Source organism: Bos mutus, chromosome 9 (assembly GCF_027580195.1).
Source record: "Bos mutus isolate GX-2022 chromosome 9, NWIPB_WYAK_1.1, whole genome shotgun sequence".
In the NCBI taxonomy this organism is placed as follows: domain Eukaryota; kingdom Metazoa; phylum Chordata; class Mammalia; order Artiodactyla; family Bovidae; genus Bos; species Bos mutus.
Genome location: NC_091625.1, coordinates 73,461,650 through 73,485,335, shown reverse-complemented (window position 1 = coordinate 73,485,335; position 23,686 = coordinate 73,461,650). Strand labels below are relative to the sequence as shown.

Here is a 23,686-nt window from a genome sequence, read left to right as displayed (position 1 = left end):
AAGGGGCAATTTTAGATTTTATGGTGCTTATTCATGCAGTTTATGGTGTTTTGTGGCTCCAGTAATTAATTTTTTTAAAAGAAAAATGTACGTATTATGTGTATGCTACTTAGTTAACTTTCACAAACTGGACATGTCTATAAAGTCATCATCCAAATCAAGAACCAGATCATTAGCACTCAGAAGCCCCCCACTAATTCCCTTCTAGTTCATTGTCCTACAGGAGTGAGTACTATTTTAACATCTAACACAAAGTTAATTTTCCCCATTTTTCTATTTTAAGATAAATGTTTAGAATTATAAATACTATGCTCTTTGCTTGTGGCTTTTTTTGCTCCAGATTATCTTGTGTGAGGTTTATACTGTTATTGCATGCACTTGAGCTTATGCATCATGAGTCCTGTTTTTGTACTTAGATATCCATTGTGTGAATATACCACAATTAATTACCTATTCTTACTGATTAACATTTGAGGTGTTGCTAGTATTAAACGATTATAAGTAAAGCTATAATGAACATTCTGGTCACATTTTTTAATCAGCATGTGTATACATTTTTTGTTATTGTTAGACATAGAGTAGAGTAGAGTTTCTATGCCATAGAGTATATGTATTTTTCACTTTAACAGATACTTCTCATTTTCCACACTTGGGTTATCAGTAGATACTAGCCATATTTGAGTTTCCATTGCTCTACATCTTCACTAACATTTATATTGTCAGTATTCTAAATTTTAGTCATTCTTATAAGTGTTTGGTGATTATTCCATTTTGACTTTGATTTGATTTCCATGGTAACTAATGCAGTTGAGCATCTTATTCATGTTTATTGCCTACTTGGATTCCTTCATGGTAAGTTTGTTCAAGTCTTTTGTATAATTTTTTAAGAAATGGAATTGTCTGCCTTTTTCTAATTGTGAATGTTTTATATAACTAGATAACAATTTTTCATATATATATATAAGAATATATTTAACATATATATGTATATCACAAATATCTTCTCTCTCTGGGTTTTATTATTTTTCTCCTACTGGTATTGATATCTTTGGTAAAACAAAATTTAAGGATTTTATATAGCCCAATGTATTCCATGTTTTTCCCTTTGATTTTAAGTGCTGTGATATAAGAAATCTTTCCCAAGTCCTGAAGGTGTTTCTCTATATATAATTTTCAAAAAGACTTTTGTTTCAGTTTTCACTTTTAGATTTGCAGTTTACTTGGAATAGATTTTTATGTATGGGGATAGGTAGTGGTCCAGACCCATTATTTTCTCATATATGCATATGTACTTGACCTAATACCATTTGCTGAAGAGAGCATCTTTGCCCCTGCATTTTAGTGTCACTTTTATCATGAATAAGGTGGCTGTGTAAGTTGATCAGTTTCACTAATCTCCATTCTTAGATGGTTTACGCTAACATCACTATTATGTCTTAGCTACAATAGCTTTATAATAGATGTTGCTGTTAATAATGATAGTTTTATTGCTTCTTTTTTAATTCTTATGTCTTATTCCTTATTTTTACCTTGATACACTGCCTAGAATTTTGATTATAGTGTTAAATAGAAGTGGTAATAACAAATACTCTTCTCTAGCTGCCATCCTTAGGGGAGAGCATCCATTATTTTACCATTGAGTGAGACTTTGTTACAGACTTTTTTGTGAATACCCTTATTGGATTATTCCTAATTGGGTAATAGTTTTTTTTTTCTTTTAACCATTCATAGATATTGAATTTTATCAAATGCTTTTTCTGCATCTGTTAAAATAATCATATTAATTTTTACCCTTTTTTCTATTAATGTGATAATTTGATTATTAAGTGATCTTTGTATTCCTGGCAGAGATGGTGTATTACCTTTTTTTTTTTTTTTTTTAATACTGGATTTAATTTGCTGATACTTTGTTAAGAATTTTTGTACCTGTGTTCACGAGAGAGATTTGTTTGTACTTCTCTGTTGTTGAAATACCCGGAATTAACATCAAAGTTTTGGTGGTCTTAAAAATAATTGGGAAATATTTCCTTTTTCAGTTCTCTGTATTTGTATAAACTGGTGTTATTTCTTCCTTAAATGTTTGGAAGAATTTGCTAATAAACGTTCTTAGGCCACGATTTTCTTTCTGGGAAGAATTTTAAATCAGATTTAGTTTCTTTAATAAATATCAGATTCTTCATATTTTCTATTTCTTCTGTCAGCTTTGATAGACTGTATTTTTTGAGGAATTTGTCCATTTAATATGGATTTTCAGATTTTGTATGTCTATGGCATCTGAAAGGGTACCCCTTGATACTGGTAATTGAATTTCCCTTGATTTCTTCATCAATCTCAGCATTTTCAATTTATAAATATTTTTAAAGGGCCAACCTTTAGCTTTTGTTTTTATTCTATCATAGATTTGTATATAATTTTAGTGATTTCTTCTGTCTATATTATTTCCTTTTATAAGTTTCTTTGGGTTTGATTTGCTGTTGATTTCTAACTTTATAAGGAAGATTTTATAAGATTTAAGTCATCCTTTGCTTCTAATTGGAGAAGGAAATGGCAATCCACTCCAGTACTATTGCCTGGAAAATCCCATGGACAGAGGAGCTTGGTAGGCTACAGTCCATGGGGTCGCAAAGAGTCGGACACGACTGAGCGACTTCACTTCACTTTCACTTTGCTTCTAATAATATTAAATGACCATCTAAGCACTACTTTCAGAGAAGGCAATGGCACCTCACTCCAGTACTCTTGCCTGGAAAATCCCATGGGCGGAGAAGCCTGGGAGGCTGTAGTCCATGGGGTCACTAAGAGTTGTACTCGACTGGGCGACTTCACTTTGAATTTTCAGTTTCACGCATTGGAGAAGGAAATGGCAACCCACTCCAATATTCTTGCCTAGAGAATCTCAGGGACGGAGAAGCCCAGTGGGAGGCCGTCTATGGGGTCGCACAGAGTCAGACACGACTGAAGTGACTTAGCAGCAGCAGCAGCAAGCACTACTTTATCTGCATCCCACAAATTTTTGATATGTTCTATGTCATTCCATAAAAGTATTTCTTAATTTCCATTTAAATTTCTTAATTTCCATTTAAATTTCTCCTTTGATCACTCATTATTTAGAAGTGTTTTGTTTAGAAGTGTTTTGTTTTGTTTAGTTTCAGGCAGCAGTTTCTAGTTATCTTTTTGTTTTGGGTTTTATCTTCCATTGTTGTCAGAGAACATATTGTGAATTATTTCAGTCTCTTGAATTTATTTAGGATATCTTATGACCACCTTAGGATGAGTTTGGTAAATATGCCACGTGCACGTGAAAAGAATGTGAATTCTGATGTCACTGGGTATGGTGGTGTCCTATGTATGTCAGATCAAGTTTATTGTATTCTCATCTTCCTGATTTTTTTTTTTTTGGTCTGCTTATTCTATCAGCTATTCGATGAGTATTAAAGTTTCTAATATTCTTTTGCATTTCTGTTTTTGTTTGTGTCATTTTTCTCTTTGCATATTTTGGAGCTTTGTTGTTGAATATATACATGCTTAGGATTGCTTTATCTTCCTATCCAATTGACACTTTTGTCATTGTCATAGTCCATTCAAGCTGCTACAACAAAATACCATGACTGGATGCCTTAAATTGTAAATACTTATAACTCATGGTTCTGGAGGCTGGGAAGTCCAAGATCAGGGTGCTTGCAGATTCAATGTGGAAGGGGCAAGAGGTTTTTCTGGGTTCTGTTTTATAAGGGCACTAGTCCATTCATGAAGGCTCTACCCTCATAATCTAATCATCTTCCAAAGGCCCAGCCTCTTAATACTATCACATTGAAGGTTAGGATTTCAGCATGTGAATTTGGGGGAAACATAAGCATTCAGTCTATAGTAATCAATATACAGTGTCCTTTTTAATCTCTAATGGTTCATTCTCCATTACGGTTTGAGTTTGCATAGAACACTGTTACCTTTCCTCATTTCTCCATCGTCTTCCACACACAGTGTGCCCCTAAGTGGTGCCAACCTGGTTGAAGGGGACAGCCTTTAAACCTCTGCTTGGTCCACGGTCTCCAGGTCTAGGTGGGGCCAGACAGTACTCTTATTCTTCTGCCTCCGCGTCCCCGAGGCTCCCTGCCTGTGCTGCGTTGCACAACCTTTGTTTGAGCCACTTTGTGTCCATGTACCTTTCTTTTTTGCCTTCAATGGTTTTCTTCCCCTACTCCGGCACATGTGGGATCTCAGCCCTCAGGCAGTGACCTCCTTAGGGACAGGTCCCCAGAAAATGTGAAGTGTTCTTGTGCCCCACTCCTGGGTATCTTCTTGTTTATGATCTGTGTCCTTATGTTCATCATCTCACTGTTAGTTTTTCTGTACCATCTAAGTGTTTTATGTTCCTTATTCTCCTTGGCTTCTTTTGAGTTGTTGAGGTCACTTTTAAAGATTTGCTCCTTCTATTAACTTATTAATTATACATTCTTCTACTATTTTTTTTTTTTTTTTTGCTCATGCTCTGAGAGCAGTAAGTTTATTCTTGACTTATGGTCTAATACAAACTAACTCTCTAACAGAATATACTTCTCCAATATACTATTCTAAAACAGTAGAATAGTTTGACTCCATTTGAATCTTGTCAGGTAGTTTCTCTGCATCTGTCTCCCTCCTGCCTTCTAGTTTCTCATCATGTATCTTAGGGCTGCATGTATTTTAAACTTCACAGATTTTACAATTACCATTTTGTACATTTGATATTAATTTATATTCATTCCCAAATTTCCTTTTTTTTTTTTTTTCATTTTTTATCTGTGCTAAGAATTCAGTTTATTCTTTCTTTCAGTGCAGGCCAGCTAATTTACTCAGATTTTGTTGTGTTAAAAAAGCCTTTACCTTCATTTTTGAAGCATGTTTGTTAATATATAATTTTAGGTTGCAGGAAGTTGTATTAATACAGTTGTCTTCTGGGCTCCATCATTTTTTAATCCCAACTGTAATCTTATTTCTGTGCCTTTGAAGGGTCTGTTGTCTTTTTTCCCCCTTTGCCTGCTCTTTAGATTTTCTGTTTATCTTTGGTTCAGTATTTTATCATGCTGTGCCTAAGTATAGCTTTGTTGGAAGCTACCCTGCTTAGAGTTTACTGATTGATATCATTTATCACTTGTGGATATCACTGACCTAGAGCCAGACATCCTGGAATGTGAAGTCAAGTGGGCCTTAGAAAGCATCGCTACGAACAAAGCTAGTGGAGGTGATGGAATTTCAGTTGAGCTTTCCAAATTCTGAAAGAAGATGCTGTGAAAGTGCTGCACTCAATATGCCAGCAAATTTGGAAAACTCAGCAGTGGCCATAGGTCTGGAAAAGGTCAGTTTTCATTCCAATCCCAAGGAACGGCAATGCCAAAGAATGCTCAAACTACCACACAATTGCACTCATCTCACACACTAGTAAAGTAATGCTCAAAATTCTCCAAGCCAGGCTTCAGCAATATGTGAACCGTGACCTTCCTGATGTTCAAGCTGGTTTTAGAAAAGGCAGAGGAACCAGAGGACATCTCCTGGATCATAGAAAAAGCAAGAGAGTTGCAGAAAAGCATCTGTTTCTGCTTTATTGACTGTGCCAAAGCCTTTGACTGTGTGGATCACAATAAACTGTGGAAAATTCTGAAAGGTGGGAATACCAGACCACCTGATCTGCCTCTGGAGAAATTTGTATGCAGGTCAGGAAGCAACAGTTAGAACTGGACATGGAACAACAGACTGGTTCCAAATAGGAAAAGGAGTTCGTCAAGGCTGTATGTTGTCACCCTGTTTATTTAACTTCTATGCAGAGTACACCATGAGAAACGCTGGACTGGAAGAAACACAAGCTGGAATCAAGATTGCTGGGAGGAAAATCAATAACCTCAGATATGCAGATGACACCACCCTTATGGCAGAAAGTGAAGAGGAATTCAAAAGCCTCTTGATGAAAGTGAAAGTGGAGAGTGAAAAAGTTGGCTTAAAGCTCAACATTCAGAAAACGAAGATCATGGCATCCGGTCCCACCACTTCATGGGAAATAGATGGGGAAACAGTGGAAACAGTGAGAGACTTTATTTTTCTGGGCTCCAAAATCACTGCAGATGGTGACTGTAGCCATGAAATTAAAAGACGCTTACTCCTTGGAAGGAAAGTTATGACCAACCTAGATAGCATATTGAAAAGCAGAGACATTACTTTGCCAACAAAGGTTTGTCTAGTCAAGGCTATGGTTTTTCCTGTGGTCATGTATGGATGTGAGAGTTGGACTGTCAAGAAGGCTGAGCGCCGAAGAATTGATACTTTTGAACTGTGGTGTTGGAGAAGACTCTTGAGAGTCCCTTGGACTGCAAGGAGATCCAACCAGTCCATTCTGAAGGAGGTCAGCCCTGGGATTTCTTTGGAAGGAATAATGCTAAAGCTGAAACTCCAGTACTTTGGCCACCTCATGCGAAGAGTTGACTCATTGGAAAAGACTCTGATGCTGGAAGGATTGGGGGCAAGAGGAGAAGGGGACGACAGAGGATGAGATGGCTGGATGGCATCACTGACTCGATGGACGTGAGTCTCAGTGAACTCCGGGAGTTAGTGCTGGACAGGGAGGCCTGGCGTGCTGCGATTCATGGGGTCGCAAAGAGTTGGACGCGACTGATCGACTGACCTGATCTGATCTGATCACGTGTGGAAAATTCTTACTCATTATTGCTTTGAATATGGCTTCTTTATCATCCTCTCCTGTTTTTCTAGATATTTATAACTTCACAAACTCTTTTGAGTTTGTCCACATGTTTCTTATGATTTTTCCCTGAAGTTCTTTTTTTTTTCATTATGCTTTGGTTTGGATATTTATAATGATTTTTCTTCTGCATCCAATATGCTTTTAGATACATCCATTGAATTCCTAATTTCAGGTGATATATTTTTCAGTTCCATAATGCCTGTTTTTTTTTTAATCAATTTCAATTCTCTGTAGAAAGTCTCCATTTTTAAAAATTATTTTGTCCTTCTTTCCTTTTTTTCTTGAATATTAATCATTATTATTTAAAGTTCTTGTGTGCTAACTCCAGTACATATCATCTGTAGGTCTGCTTCTGTTTTCTGTATTTTCTCTTGGATATTGGTCATATAGTCTTGTGTCTTTTATGTCTAGTAACTTTTTTTTATATGCTGGACATTGTATGTAGAATTCCAGAGTTGCATCTTCCACTAGAGAGGGTTTTCTCTTTCCACTCTTAGGCAGACAGAGCGGACAACTAATTGCAACTAATCTAAGCTAAGTCAGATCTGTGTCGTAGTGTTGGTAGGACCCTGTCTCTATTTGCCCAGTTCCCAGGATGTGGCCTTCCAGGTGTTTCAAATTGAGAGCCGTGCAGATATTTGCCTTGTTAGCCCTTGAGAACTTGGGGAGAGTCAGCTTTGCCTTTCAGAGGTTTTCAGCTTAGCCCTTTAGCCTTCTGCCCCGTACAACTTCAAATTTTGGCAAATGTCGTGAGGGAGAGCCTGGCCATGTGGCTGAGGCCTCTCAAGTCTCCTGGTTTTGTCACTCCAGCTCCATGTGAACACCAGAATCTCTGCTGGCTTCTCTGTCCCCCCGTAGGGGCCTTCTGCCAGGGGCCATGCCTGGATTCTCAACCTCTAGATATGCCCAGAATTGGTAAGTGACCCCAGGTAAAAAGTGGCTGTAGGCATAAAATCACCATGCCCTCCAGGGCTTCCTCCTTACCTGCTTTGTTTCAGGCCCTTCCCTCTGGTGAGTCCTTGTTTGCTAAAACAAGACTGGGAGGTTTCACTCCTCTTTCGCCTCTCCCACTGGCCATGTGTTTGAGGCCACTTTTATCACTTAACCCCGCACAACGACTGAAAATGTTTCTGGTTACTCTTTCTCCTAGTGGTGAACTTCTGCCTTTGTCCTCTTCTCATATCCTGATCAGAAAGTGTCCCCAGACACTGAAACAGCTGCCAGTCTATCAGCTTACCCCAGATTGATTCTCCCTCTCTGGACTTTAAGTCCATCTACTGTCCATTGTTTTTGTACTTTTCTGATGCCTTTAAAAATAAGGTTTTGCAATTTATTTGGCTTTTTCAAGTTGTTGTTTATCAGAAACATTGACCTGCAACATTCCTGCTGCATTCTACCCAGAAACAGAAATTGTAGTTATAAACAATTTGAGTGATACATGTTCCACTTAGAAAATACCTAGATAAAATTACTTTTTTGTCTTTGGCTCTCATTTTTTTCTTTCTGTGTTGTTGGTCATTATTAGGGAAAACAAAGAGAGATACCTCACCCTATTTTAATGCATTTAGTAAATAAAGCATTTACTGTCAGAGCATAGTCTGCTATTGTTTGGCTTTTTCTTTGTTTTTCCTTGAAGTGTCTTTGTGAACAGAGATAAATAAGTATGGATCATAAGCATTAGATTATCTGTAAATTCAGTGTTTATTGCTGAGTATATTGTTATGGGAACAATTAATTATCACATTGATAACATCGATTTTCTTCCATGCATGTGGTTTCAGATGATAATGAAGATACTGATGGTGATGGTGTTCATGAAATAACAAGCCGTGATCGTCCAGTTTATCCCAAATGTTTGCTTGATGATGACCTTGTCCTGGGAGTTTACATTCACCGAACTGATCGTCTTAAGTCAGATTTTATGATTTCTCACCCAATGGTCAAAATTCATGTGGTTGATGAGAATACTGGTCAATATGTCAAGAAAGATGATAGGTAATTTTTTTAATTGTACAGGCAGTCCTTGAAATTGAAACTGTCTACAGTAGAAGTCCTTTTTCTACCACTGACGGTCATTCCCTGATAGCTCAGTTGGTAAGGAATCCTCCTACAGTGCAGGAGACCCGGGTTCAATCCCTGGGTCGGGAAGATCCACTGGAGAAGGGAAAGACTATCCACACCAGTATTCTTGGACTTCCCTTGTGGCTCAGATGGTAAAGAATCTACCTGCAATGGCGGGAGACCTGGGTTCGATCCCTGGGTTGGGAAGATTCCCCTGGAGAAGGGAAAGACTATCCACTCTGGTATTCTGGCCTGGAGAATTCCGTGGACTGTATGTATAGTCCATGGGGTTGCAAAGAGTCAGATACGACTGACTGACTGACTGTCGCTTTCAATTTTCATACTAATTGTAGGTGTTCTTCAACTATTGATATTGATCAATATGTTTTATAGAAGAAATGAAGTGACTGTGCTAAATGAGTAATTAATTTTAAGTAGAGGGGAGTTGAGAGAGTTTCTCTGAAGCTTAATGACTAATTTATGATATTTAGGTTACATTGTAAGTCGTCTCATGTTACACTGTAAATCCTTTAGTTGTCTAACCTCATATTTTCATATATATTTTCTTTTGAATGTAATGTATTGTCTGTCCCTCAGGTGAGGCAGATGTCTTGAATTTAATTTTTCCTAGTATTAATTTTGTAGCTACTACATGCTTAAGGCCCAAATACAAAGTATAATATATGACTGTACTAGAATTCAAAAAAATTATTTGCCTGGAAAAATGGCAGAAATTGGAAACAAGAAAATTATCAAAAGGTTATTCACTTATTCATTTGTCTTGGAGCATAGAAAGAAAATATAACAAACCTTGAAGTACATACAATCCTGTTGTGCTCAAATTTTGTTTATTAAATCTAATGTACTAACTTACCACAAACTCATTTAATATTCTGAAGATGTTACTTTATTCTAGCTTTATATACTGAAGGACAAATCATATCTCTCACTTTATATTTAAATAATAAAATAATTCTTTGAAACTGAGAGTATGTAAATGCAAAATGAACTGAGATACTACTACTTTTCAGCCTCATAAAATGTGTAGCTTTCTAGATACATAAAATATTTTTTCCTTGTGTATCATGGCTATTTATTGTTTCTGATCACCTCACCTTGAACACCCTAGTTTTATTTTTTTCTTGCCTTCTCAAAATTACAAAGAATCGTGTTAATAGCAGTATCTTTTTTGAACAGTGAACGGCCTGTTTCGTCTTACTATGAAAAAGAGAATGTGGATTATATTCTTCCTATCATGACCCAGCCATATGATTTTAAACAGTTAAAATCAAGGCTTCCAGAGTGGGAAGAACAAATTATATTTAATGAAAACTTTCCCTATTTGCTTCGAGATTTTGAGGAGAGCCCTAAAGTCATCCTTTTCTTTGAGGTATGAATTGAATAGAGCATAAGTTTTACTTAATATTTTAATAGCACAAATATAAGTTTTTATTTTGGGGCTTCCCAAGAGCTAGTGGTAATGAACCTGCCTGCCAGTGCAGGAGACTTAAGAGATCAGAGTTCGATCCCTGGGTCAGGAAGATCCCCTGAAGCAGGACATGGCAACTCACTTCAGTATTCTTGCCTAGAGAATCCCATGGACAGAGGAGCCTGGCAGGCTACAGTCCATAGGGTCACAAAGAGTCAGACACAGGTGAAGAAACTTAGCACACAAGCTATTATTTTAGTAGATTAGTAATTCAAAAAAGTGGTGTGAGAATTTGAGGATAACTTGATAATATCCATCAGAAGTCCTTAAAGCTGTTATTCTAACTTTTGGTATTTCTTCTAAAGGATAAGTGTCAAGTACTCAAAGATGTGTATGTAAGGATGTTTATTTCAGCACTGTTTATAACAGCAGAAATTTTAAGGAAATAGGTCTCTTCAGTTAGCAAGAGGTTTGGTTAAATAAATTATGATTTTTATTAAACTTATGATATTTACATGATGATATACATATGTATATATTGACTTGGGCTATCCACTACATATTATATGAAAATAGTTTGCAAAATAGTGTTGGAATACATAGAACAAGATTTAAATACCTATAAACTTGATGTTAATGTTCATCAGCTATGGGTCTAGGTTACAAGTTGTTTTTACTTTGTTATGTATTTTTCTTATACTGTCAGTGTTTTTTTCATTGGGAATGTATTACATTGAAGACAAGTTTAAGTATATAAGAAATAGGAATAAATTGGAGTATGTATTATTTTTTAAGTAGTCTTCTATAGATTTGTTACCTCAGCAGACCTTTTAATAAGCACCAGTAGGCTCAAAGTGGTAGTCTTTGACAAGTACCTAGAATACATGTGGCTGGTTGGTTGGAAATCCGTGAAGTTTAATATCCAGACAAGATGGAGATATGAAAGAAAATCTTTTGAGAAGCCTAATAAAAACATATATCTAAAGAGAAAATACCCAACTTAGGAAGTTGATCCAAGGAGGAACCTGCAGATAAGGCCATGAGTTTATTAAACAAACAAGTCTTTGAAGTCTGTGCTCATACATTCAAAAATGAGCAAAGCCTAAGAATTCTATGCCTTGTATATTTTTGCCAGGACTACATTTGAGATAATACTTTGTCTTGAGTTTTAAATAAATCTTAAAAGATTTATTGATAAAAGATAAAGTGATCAGAAACAGACCTTACTAACTGGGTGAATTAAAAGTGAGCGAGATGAGAGATAAAAATGTTTTTCTTCTAAGTGAGGGTTTTTAAAATTTTATTAATATTAGAAAATATTAAATTTTAGATAACCTAGTATACTGTGAAATAATTTTTTATGCTTACTTACAGATTCTTGATTTCTTAAGCATGGAAGAAATTAAGAATAACTCTGAAATTCAAAACCAAGAATGTGGCTTCCGGAAAATCGCCTGGGCATTTCTCAAGGTATGTTTTTCAAATCTTCAAGTGTTATGGGTTATTTTTTTTTTCAACTCAGTTTGGTGTCATATAAGGAGTTAGGATAAGGAGGTAAGATTGCCGTGGTGAAGAGGTATTAATTCAAACTCAAATGATGCTCATTCAGATTCTTAGATGTTTGTTCAGTACTTAGATGTGTGCCAGATACACTTTATGCTCTGGAGACCCAGCATTGAAAAAGACACACACAGCCCTGCCCACATTTATTCAACTCAACAAATTATTTATTGAACCCTTTCTATGTGCCAGCCACTGTTCTATTCAGTGAACAAAGAAGATAAACTCCTTGACCTCATGGCCTTCATATTCTAGCAAGAAAAACAGGCATAAAACAGTTGATCATAAAGCTTAGCATTTATTATAATTTTTATGAATACTATCAAGATGATGAAAGCATCTGTGGTATCAGGTAAAGGTCTCCTACAGAAAGGACATTGAACCTGATCATGAGCTGGATGGCAGGAATGAGAAAGAGAGAGTTCTCGGTTGGGTGCAGAGTATGCAAAGACCCTGATGTTGTAAGGAGCAAGGAATACCTCGATGACCGAAAGAAGGCCACTGAGAATGAAGGACAGAGACTGAGGGAGAAAACGGTGCCTGGAGAGCTTGCTGAGGTAGACGGGGCCTTGGTTACACAAGGTCTTCGAGCCCAAGCCATTATAGCAACTAGCCACCATTATAGACTTTAAAGAGTAATGGGAAGCCATTTAATGATTTTAAACAAAAGGGTGAAATAATCTGATTTATTTTTTATAAAGCTTACTCTGCTGGGTAGAGAATGAATTAGAGAGGTCAGAAATGTAGATACTGGAAATCAAAGTAGAAACTTCTTGCTGTAGTCTAGGTATAAAATGATGGTATCTTTGACAAGGATGTTTCAACAGAGATGAAACATATGGATAGATTGATGTTTTAAAAGGGTAAATTTTAATTTCATAATTTTTTTATTTCTGACTTTGAACATAAATTTGAGTTGTAAGAAGTCTTGAGTAATTAACCTGTTGTGTATTATCTTATAAAATTTTTCCATTTGTGCATCCATTCATTCAACAAATATTTACTAAGTGTCTGTGAATTGCCAGGCACTCTTTTAAATATAGGGTATTTGTAGATAAATTAGACATTGTCCTGGCCCTCCAGTTCAGTTTCTATGTAAACGTATTGCCCGTATGATTGTGTGCTATGGAGCAGACGCTGTGAAAACCCAGATGAGACACCTAGTCCATGCTGAAGTTTAGAGGCTTTAGAAGAGGTGCAGTCTGCTTGCTGAATGGCAGCAGATTGACTGTGGTGAGGAAGTCATTAATTCTAGAGTGGTTTTAGAATCCCGCTGTCCATTGTACCTTCTAAAATCTCCCTTCTATAACCTCTTATACCTTTTTCTAGACCCCATCTCATACTAAATCAAATAAATAAAAACAAAAGACCAAAAAGGGTCACATTCACAGAGTGAATGAACATTGCCACCTTGTGGTGTAATAAGAAACTGCTTTCATTACTTTTATGCTACGGTCTGTGCAGAACTGCCCTATTTACTGTCAGTTGCACTTGGGAAACGATGTATTTCACAACATTTTATCTTTTAAGTGTTATACAAATTTTTATTTATTTATTCATGCAATCAGAAGTAAAGGGTACATTATTGTATGTGCGTCCTCTGTTGTAAACATATATATCTTTCATTAGACTGTAAGTTTTCAAGTCACTGGCAATTCTTTTGGCCAATTTGTTGAACATATTTTAGTCTGTACATTACCAAATCTCTTTGCATTTAATATATTACTCTTGAAATTCTCTATAATATCATTCCATGCATATGAATGGCACACAGAAAGTGCTCCATGAGTATCTACTGAGGGAATTAATAAATATATGGAAACTGACTAAAAAAAACTCATCTTTGAGAAAATAACATGAATCAGATTACAATGCACATGTTTTAATACCTGTACCATTGGTTCTAGGAATGTCCTAGGTAATTGTAAAGTTATCATAGTGATCCAAATGAACCCCAAAGAACTTTGTCCAGATATAAATGAGACTTTATCCTAATTCTCAGGTAGAGGCGCTCTTGATTCTTTAAGCACATGTATATGACTAATCTGTTAAACTACAAAATAATAAAACCTTATTTATTCACGCTTCACATTCTATGGTTTGTAATCATAATGGCAGGATTTGGCTGAATCTTAGTTGTTTACTCATACTAAGCAGCATACTTGTATAAACTAAATTGGTTAGTGAATATTAAAACAACTTATGGAAAGTATGATTTAGAATCTGGGGAATAAATAACCTTCTAAAAATGATATTATTGCCTTATGATAAGCTTTAGGCAGATAGTACAGTTTATGAAAGGAATCATCAGTGCTTAATATTTAATGACTAAACATCTCAATTGCTCAGTTTGAAACTATTTTTTTAATCCCTCTATTTCATAATGTCACCCCTCAGCTTACAACCTCCGTTGACTTTACATCCTCTTCTACAGGGGTAGGGAAAAGATGAGTTGTATTTTTGCTAACTTTTGTTTCTTTATTGATACCTTCTTCCTGAACGCAGTGCAAATCTGGGTTTTGCCTCAGCTAATAAAGCTTCTATTTGCCAAATTATTGAACATTTTCTAGTTCTTTTACCAGTCATGCTTATGTGTGTAATACCATGGTTTTGAAGCTCTTGATACCTTGGTTTTTCTTGACACCATTTTTTCCTGATTTCCTTATCACGTTCCTTCGGTTTCCTTCCTGGTCTTCCACCTGTCTCTTTAATATCAATCCTGCTCATGATTTCATCTGTAATCCACTTTTCTTAGACCCGCTTTTCCTGCTTATGCTTTAAAATTCAGACATTTCAGCTTGGGTGACCTATAGCTATCTGACTCCCCCAAACTGAACATCCTCCCTAAATCTCTTGCATCTTCCCTATCTGCTGCCTCATTTGGTAGCACCGCCATCTGCCCAGTCTCCCAGGCTTACCACCTTAGAGCTGCCTTATCTGTTTTGGTAGCTACAAGTCATATGTGGCTGTTTGAATTCAAATTAATGAGCTAAAATTAAATGTAATTAAAATTTGATTTCCACAGTTACCCTAGCCCCACTTCAAGTGCTCGACAGCCATAGTGACTAGTGGATACTGTCTTGCATGGCACAAGTTGAGAGCATGTCTGTCATCACAGAAAGTTCTGTTGGATGCGCTACGTTAAGCATCTTTCTTGGCTCTTCCCCGTTTACTTTCCAAGTTGCACGATCAGTAACAGTTATTAAATGTTCCCTGTGCTCTGTCCCTTCCTACTCTTCCAGTTTGTCACCTCCATGTTCTGCCTGAACTGCTGCAGAAGCTCTCAGCTGTCTCTACTAATTTGTAAAGGACACAAAGGTTAACAGAGGTATTTTCTACTTAACGGTCACAGTCTAGTGAAAGAGAACCTAATTTTGAGTTGGTGAGATAATTTTTCTCCTAAGAATGTCCACTTATTTAGCTTAAACTTTTGTTGCCTTGTTTAATAGTTTTTTAAATTGAATAGACCTTTTTAAGAAGGTGAACCAAAACATTTTAAAAACATAATATGGAGCTCTCTTTTAGAATAATTTTGACTTTTTGAAAGTTTAACCATGAAATTTTACCAGTAAAAATACTGATGTTGAACAAATGGGAAATTTGTTTCTGTGTTTAAATAATATGCATTTTAATCTTTATCAGTATTGTTACAAACAGATGTATGTTGATCACCTTATTTGTACAAAGTGACACCGGCCACAGTAATGCTAATGCTTTACCAATGGTCTGAAGTTGTATAGGGGGAAAGACAGCTCTTAGGATGTCATTTAGGTTACCTTGTCAAAATGATCTGAAACCGTGCTTAACCAACTGTGTCAGTGTTCTTTGCTTTACAAATCTGAGGAACTTCAGCATGCCATATTAATCTTTTTAAAATGAATTTTGGACTGTCTACTGTTGGTTTATTGGGCATCTTTTCAGTGAAAGTAACATTTCATTTGAATTCTCATTTTAAGCTTCTAGGAGCCAATGGAAATGTAAACATCAATTCAAAACTTCGCTTGCAACTGTATTACCCACCTACTAAGCCTCGATCCCAGTCAAATGTCGTTGAGGTTTTTGAGTGGTGGTCAAAATGTCCAAGAAATCATTATCCATCAACGCTGTATGTAACTGTAAGAGGATTGAAAGTTCCAGAATGTGTAAGTTAATAGCACATGCAAAAATATATATTTTCTGTTGTTGAGATTAAAGGGTGGGTGATGGTTTCTATTTCTATACAGATAAAAACTTTAGAATTATTTTAATAGATATCTGAAGTAGAAAGGAAACTTCAGAGATTATATATTAAGCCTGTAATAGCTGATACTTAAAAGACATTTTAATGAATTTTAAGTCCTAAATATCGATTTCAATTTTAAGATTTAAAAAAAAATGCTAATCTTTAAATATTAAAGATAAAAGAATGACTTAATGTGTGGTGGTGGTTTAGTCACTAAGTCGTGTCTGACTCTTGTGACCCCATGGACTGTAGCCCGCCAGGCACGTCTGTCCATGGGGTTCTCCAGGCAAGAACAGTGGAGTGGGTTGCCATTTCCTTCTCCAGGGGATCTTCCCAACCCAGGAATCTAACCCGGGGCTCCTGCATTGCACACAGATGACTTAATGTGGAAATTGACAAACAGGACCAGACAGTAAATAGTTTCGGCTTTGCAGGCTATGCAGTCTCTGTCGCAGCTACTCAACCTAAAGTGAAAGTAGCTACATACACATATGTAGATGATAACCAAACAGATGGTTTTGGATGTGTTTGAATAAAACTTTATTTGCAAAAATGTCATTGGGCTACATTTAGATCATAGCTTGCAGATTTTTAGATCATAGCTTGCAGATTATTTGAATTATTATTCAAATAATCAACAAGTAATATTTATACTTCTGTTGTATATAGATTAAAATTATGAGTATCTTAGCAAACATTTGTCCTAAAATGAGGTGAAACTTTTGCTTTTGTCTCATTGATACAAAACATTTCAGGCCATTCTGCATATTCTGTATTGATATAAACTGTGACCACAGTGTTGGTTTTCATTGGTTTGAATGGAATTAAATCTATTTTAAGAAATGGAGGATTTAAAAACATTAGGTCTTTATGTTATGATCTTAAAGCCAGAGATTCCATAGTGCAATGCCAGAGCTATAATATAACATCTGGTAGATATTGGTGAAGAGGTAGAAACAAAGGGACAGAGTGACTAAAACTATTTCGTTGGAGTTCTGTTTTAGCCTTTCCCTCTTTTAAGGCTTTTAGGTTTAAGACTAATTTCAAGCAACTTTCATTTTATTTAAAGTGATAGTGAAAGTTGTTTTGTTATCTCCAACTCTTTGTGAATCCATGGAGTATACAGCCCATGGAATTCTCCAAGCTAGAATACTGGAGTGGGTAGCCTCTCCCTTCTCCAGGGGATCTTCCCAACCCAGGGATCGAACCCAGGTCTCCCACATTGCAGGTGGATTCTTAACCAGCTGAGCCACAGGGGAAGCCCAAGATTACTGGAGTGGGTAGCCTATCCCTTCTCCAGCAGATCTTCCCAACCCAAGAATCGAACCAGGGTCTTCTGCATTGCAGGCGGATTCTTTACCAACTGAGCTATCAGGGAAGCCCATTCATTTTATTTTATTTAAATAGTGTACAAATAAAAGTAGAATTTTTTCTGGATTACATTTTGAAACATTTTCAGTATTATACTGTTTGTTTCAATATTTTAAAAGCCATATATGCTAGAAAAGAGAAAAAGATTAGCATGAGACATACATTCTCTCATTTTCTGTACGTACTTAGGTAAAGCCATCTTACCGTTCTATGATGGCTCTTCAGGAAGAAAAGGGTAAACCAGTATACTGTGAGCGACACCATGAGCCAAGTTTAGTGGACACGGAGCCTGGATTAGAAGATTCAAAGGAAGTGGTGAAGTGGAAACGGTTGCCTGGGCAGGTAAGTGTTCACTGACACTGGATTCATTTAGATATTTATTTTAAGATGCGCCGTCAGCTCCTAGGGTAAATAGCTTGCTACTTAAAGCTTTCAGGTTATCCTTGTTTTTAGCCATGATCTTGTCTGCCTATTCATTCATTTGGTAAATAATAATAGAGTGCCTAGCGGGTACATACAGATATTATCTTAAGTTCTTTGGGGTTATGGAGAGTTTTATTAGTTTGCCAGAGCTGCCATAAGAAAGATCACAGACAGGTTGGCTTAATCAATAGAAATGTATTTTCTCGTAATTCTGGAGGCTGGAAGTCCCAGATTAAGGGTTGGCAGGCTGGTTTATGCTGAGGCCTTTCTCCTTGGCTGGCAGATGGCTGCCATCGTGCTGCTTCTTTGTGGTCTTTTCTCTGTACGTGTATATCCCTGGTGTCTCATCTTATTAGACTACGGCTCACCCTAGCAACCTCGTTTTAGCTTAATCTGCTCTGTAAAGACCTTGTATCCAAATACTGTTACATTCTGAGGTATTGGGCTTAGGGCTTCAGCAGAGGAATGTGGGGGGACACAGTTCAGGCCATAAATCGACAGTTTTTAGATTCATGAAATTCTCAGTCCCTGGCTTCTTCCTGAATCACATTTTGATAGAGACAGGTATATGTATATCCTTTTACCAGAAGTTGAGCAGTATTTAAGTTTTCACTAAAATTTTTTTGTACTTGGCTATCATATTTTGCGGTGGCAAGAAGCATTACTGGTGAAGTTTTGCCAGTCGTATTTGTTTCCGTAAAGAGTGGAGTGGTTCGTTTTATAGACTCAGTATATACATAAGAGTGACTATTTTCCTAGACTTTTTCATGTTCTGTTTTGCATCATATTTAATTTTCTTTTTGAGGCCAATTTTACAGATACATCTTAAAGTCACTTTTAAACACTATACACATAATAATATGGAGAGAATAATACTTAGACTGTGTCCTTGGGGACCTTTCACATCAGTTGGGAACATGGGACTTACTGTGCTGTTCACTAACAGGTATTCTGCAAAGAACTCTTAAGGAAATATAGATATAGAAATAATTGTTTAGATGAGCAGTTCTCAAAAGTGTGATTTAGGCACTGTTGGGAGTCCTCAGACCCTTTCAAGGGATCTGCTGAAGTTAGTCTATTTTCAGAATAAGATCATAATAATTCTAATGATTCTGTAATGATTTAATCTGTCTTTTTAACTTTCATTCTCTCACAAGACTTTCATTCTCTCGCACTGGAGTTTTCCAGAGGCTAAATGATATCTGATATCACAAGAGGGTGAATGCAGAAGCAGTTTTGCTTTTATTAAGCAAATCCAGCTACCATTTATTAAGCCAGATATTGAAAAGATTAGCAAAAATATAGAGCAGTTCCATTTTATGAAATCTTTCATGAAAAGAAATTATGTTAACATTTAATGGACTTGCTCTGTTATTTTTTAAATGATTAACAAATGGTTTTTTAATTTCTCAGTTTTAATTTCTAATATGATAAATATCTGTAGATATAGCCACATTTGGGGATCCTCAAAAAAATTTTAAGACGGTAAAACACCCTGAAGTGAAAGCAGTTTGAGGATTTCTGATACGTAAGTGGTGATCTGGAGTGGTGGAAGAAGGGTTCATTCAACAGGTTGGTGGAGCCGATGACAAACTTTAGAGTGGTCAAGTTAGGAGTGAGTGAAGAGGACAGGGAAGAGTAGTTCATACTGGGGCAATGTTAACAATAAATGGGGAAGCACCTGTTGTATTCCTCAGACACTCAGAGCTTGGTGGGCGGGAAATCCGAGTTTGTGTAAGAGGTCGAGCGGTGATGACAGAGTAGGCCCACACTCTGAAGTGGCTCAAGTGGTGGGTAGCCTAACATTTGATTGTGTGGGGCTGAGGAAAAGTGGGAGGTTTCAGGTGAGAAGGAAGTGTGATAACAATTGTATTTTAGGACAAATTAACAATTTGTCCCAGTGCTGGCAATGGCATGTAGTGGACCTTGAAATAGGATACATCAGAATGAGAGGAAGGTGGCCATTGCAGTCATCGATGTGTGAGGTGAGAAGGATCCAACCTTGGGATGCTGGTGGCAAAAGGGAGAAATGCGACATGAATACGAAAGGAGAAAAGACCTAGTGTGACTGAGTGACTGACAAAGTAGTAAAGAAGTGGAGAGTTGAGGGTGTTGAGGCCCTTTGTTACTGTTATTAAATGTTCATCAGGTGCTTCTTCTGAGTACAGCGTCTTACTCTGGGAATGCAAGTTAAATGATGGTGCCTTTAGTGTTTTGGCTTTAGTGATGAGGCACAGTTTTCCTTAACTACACCTCCTCCTCTACGAGCAGCAGTAAGTGATTATGAAACCTGCTAACTTTTCCTTCAATTTTTGACCTCTTTTTATCCTCCTCTCCCTTTTCTAAATCATCTGGATGGAAAGATGGTATTGGGTACATTATTGATATCTAATAGATGTCTGTTGAATTTTTCACCTTTCTAGTAGCTGCTCATAATTCTGCCTCTTCAGATTGCTGCTAAATTGTGATGCTACTTGTGAGAACCTGGTTCCTGTCCAGAAAGCAGGTCCTTGAGTCAATAGTCTTTGACTGAGCTGGGCTTAACCCTCTGAATAATACTAGCTTTATATAGTACTAGTAGTTACTCACAGGTTTGCTGTGATGAATATGTGTGCGTGTGCACTCAGTCACTCAGTAGTGTTTGACTCTTTGCCATCCCATGGACTGTAGCCCGCCACATTTCTCTGTCCATGGGATTTTCCAGGCAAGAATATTGGAGTGGGAAGCTATTTCCTAACTCCAGGCCATCTTCCCAACCCAGGGATTGGACCTGCGTCTCCTGTGTCTCCCGCACTAGCGGGCAGATTCCTTATCACTGAACCTCCTGGGAAGCTCATGATGAATATATAAAAAGATGTTTGTAATAAAAGTACCACATTCATGGCATATCATAAGGGCCAAATATACATTTTGAATAATAAGAAAGAAATACAGGAACTAAGGCTCACCAAAGTTTTAAAGAAGTAGAATTAGGACAAGTAAAAGCAAGTAGTATTTTCTACGATACATATCAGTCCTCAAAAAGTTTTGGTTTCATCTGGTAATAAGGAATTAAAACATAAAAATGATGAAGGAATTTTAATAAAAATAGTGAATGAGAAATCAATAGGAAGTGATTGATTTACTCCAAAAATGCATTTTGGAAGGCTTTACAAATGATGGTTATTTAAGAGAAAAAAGAAAGAATGAATATTTATACATCCTGGACTTCAGCTTGGTCTGTATGTCATCTGTAGACTCAGGACAAGTTTATGGTTCCACAAAAATCACTTATTAGTTGCTGTCATGAAAGAAGGCGTGACACATATTCCCTTTTGTGACTATATGAAAATAATCTGGTAGTGACAGCTTTAGAGTATCAGATCTTGAAATTTTGTGTTCATCTTTTAGGTGAATAGTGCTAGTTAGGTATGGGGTATCAGATCAGATCAGATCAGTCGTGTCCGACTCTTTGCGACCCCATGAATCGCAGCACCAGGCGCCCCTGTCCATCACCAACTCCTGGAGTTCACCCAGACTCACGTCCATCGAGTCAGTGATGCCATCCAGCCATCTCGTCCTCTGTCGTCCCCTTCTCCTCCTGCCCCCAATCCCTCCCAGCATCAGAGTCTTTTCCAATAAGTCAACTCTTTGCATGAGGTGGCCAAAGTACTGGAGTTTCAGCTTTAGCATCATTCCTTCCAAAGAAATCCCAGGGCTGATCTCCTTCAGAATGGACTGGTTGGATCTCCTTGCAGTCCAAGGGACTCTCAAGAGTCTTCTCCAACACCACAGTTCAAAAGCATCAATTCTTCGGCGCTCAGCTTTCTTCACAGTCCAACTCTCACATCCATACATGACCACAGGAAAAACCATAGCCTTGACTAGACAGACCTTTGTTGGCAAAGTAATGTCTCTGCTTTTGAATATGCTATCTAGGTTGGTCATAACTTTCCTTCCAAGGAGTAAGCGTCTGTTAATTTCATGGCTGCAGTCACCATCTGCAGTGATTTTGGAGCCCAGAAAAATAAAGTCTGACACTGTTTCCACTGTTTCCCCATCTATTTCCCATGAAGTGGTGGGACCGGATGCCATGATCTTCGTTTTCTGAATGTTGAGCTTAAAGCCAGCTTTTTCACTCTCCACTTTCACTTTCATCAAGAGGCTTTTGAGTTCCTCTTCACTTTCTGCCATAAGGGTGGTGTCATCTGCATATCTGAGGTTATTGATATTTCTCCCGGCAATCTTGATTCCAGCTTGTGTTTCTTCCAGTCCAGCGTTTCTCATGATGTACTCTGCATAGAAGTTAAATAAACAGGGTGACAACATACAGCCTTGACGAACTCCTTTTCCTATTTGGAACCAGTCTGTTGTTCCATGTCCAATTCTAACTGTTGCTTCCTGACCTGCATACAAATTTCTCCAGAGGCAGATCAGGTGGTCTGGTATTCCCATCTCTTTCAGAATTTTCCACAACTTATTGTGATCCACACAATCAAAGGCTTTGGCATAGTCAATAAAGCAGAAATAGATGCTTTTCTGCAACTCTCTTGCTTTTTCCATGATCCAGCGGATGTTGGCAATTTGATCTCTGGTTCCTCTGCCTTTTCTAAAACCAGCTTGAACATCAGGAAGTTCGCGGTTCACATATTGCTGAAGCCTGGCTTGGAGAATTTTGAGCATTACTTTACTAGCGTGTGAAATGAGTGCAATTGTGTGGTAGTTTGAGCATTCTTTGGCATTGCCTTTCTTTGGGATTGGAATGAAAACTGACCTTTTCCAGACCTATGGCCACTGCTGAGTTTTCCACATTTGCTGGCATATTGAGTGCAACCCTTTCACAGCATCATCTTTCAGGATTTGGAATAGCTCAACTGGAATTCCATCACCTCCACTAGCTTTGTTCGTAGTGATGCTTTCTAAGGCCCACTTGACTTCACATTCCAGGATATCTGGCTCTAGGTCAGTGATCACACCATCGTGATTATCTGGGTCGTGAAGATCTTTTTTGTACGGTTCTTCTTTGTATTCTTGCCATCTCTTCTTAATATCTTCTGCTTCTGTTAGGTCCATACCATTTCTGTCCTTTATCGAGCTCATCTTTGCATGAAATGTTCCTTCGGTATCTCTAATTTTCTTGAAGAGATCCCTAGTCTTTCCCATTCTGTTGTTTTCCTCTATTTCTTTGCATTGATCACTGAGGAAGGCTTTCTTATCTCTTCTTGCTATTCTTTGGAACTCTGCATTCAGATGTTTATATCTTTCCTTTTCTCCTTTGCTTTTCGCTTCTCTTCTTTTCACAGCTATTTGTAAGGCCTCCCCAGACAGCCATTTTGCTTTTTTGCATTTCTTTTCCTTGGGGATGGTCTTGATCCCTGTCTCCTGTACAGTGTCACGAACCTCCATCCATAGTTCATCAGGCACTCTATCTATCAGATCTAGGCCCTTAAATCTATTTCTCACTTCCAGTGTATAATCATAAGGGATTTGATTTAGGTCATACCTGAATGGTCTAGTGGTTTTCCCTACTTTCTTCAATTTCAGTCTGAATTTGGCAATAAGGAGTTCATGGTCTGGGCCACAGTCAGCTCCTGGTCTTGTTGTTGCTGACTGTATAGAGCTTCTCCATCTTTGGCTGCAAAGAATATAATCAGTCTGATTTCGGTGTTGACCATCTGGTGATGTCCATGTATAGAGTCTTCTCTTGTATTGTTGGAAGAGAGTGTTTGTTATGACCAGTGCATTTTCTTGGCAAAACTCTGTTAGTCTTTGCCCTGCTTCATTCCGTATTCCAAGGCCAAATTTGTCTGTTACTCCAGGTGTTTCTTGACTTCCTACTTTTGCATTCCAGTCCCCTATAATGAAAAGGACAGCTTTTTTGGGTGTTAGTTCTAAAAGGTCTTGTAGGTCT

At 37.4% G+C, this 23,686-nt stretch overlaps 1 protein-coding gene across 17 annotated transcripts in view; it reads left to right on the top strand.

Annotated features, from left to right (window-relative positions):
• Positions 1–23,686, top strand: part of AHI1 (Abelson helper integration site 1) — a 220,748-nt gene that overhangs the window by 29,084 nt on the left and 167,978 nt on the right. For all 17 annotated transcript variants that reach the window (XR_011465387.1, XR_011465388.1, XR_011465389.1 and 14 more), the window contains 5 exons: positions 8,512–8,725; positions 9,989–10,181; positions 11,595–11,690; positions 15,737–15,922; positions 17,563–17,715. Coding sequence is in view for 13 of the 17 variants with exons in the window: in XM_070376723.1 (XP_070232824.1) it covers positions 8,512–8,725; positions 9,989–10,181; positions 11,595–11,690; positions 15,737–15,922; positions 17,563–17,715 (842 nt within the window). In the remaining 4 variants the exon portion in view is untranslated. The remainder of the gene's footprint in view (positions 1–8,511; positions 8,726–9,988; positions 10,182–11,594; positions 11,691–15,736; positions 15,923–17,562; positions 17,716–23,686) is intronic.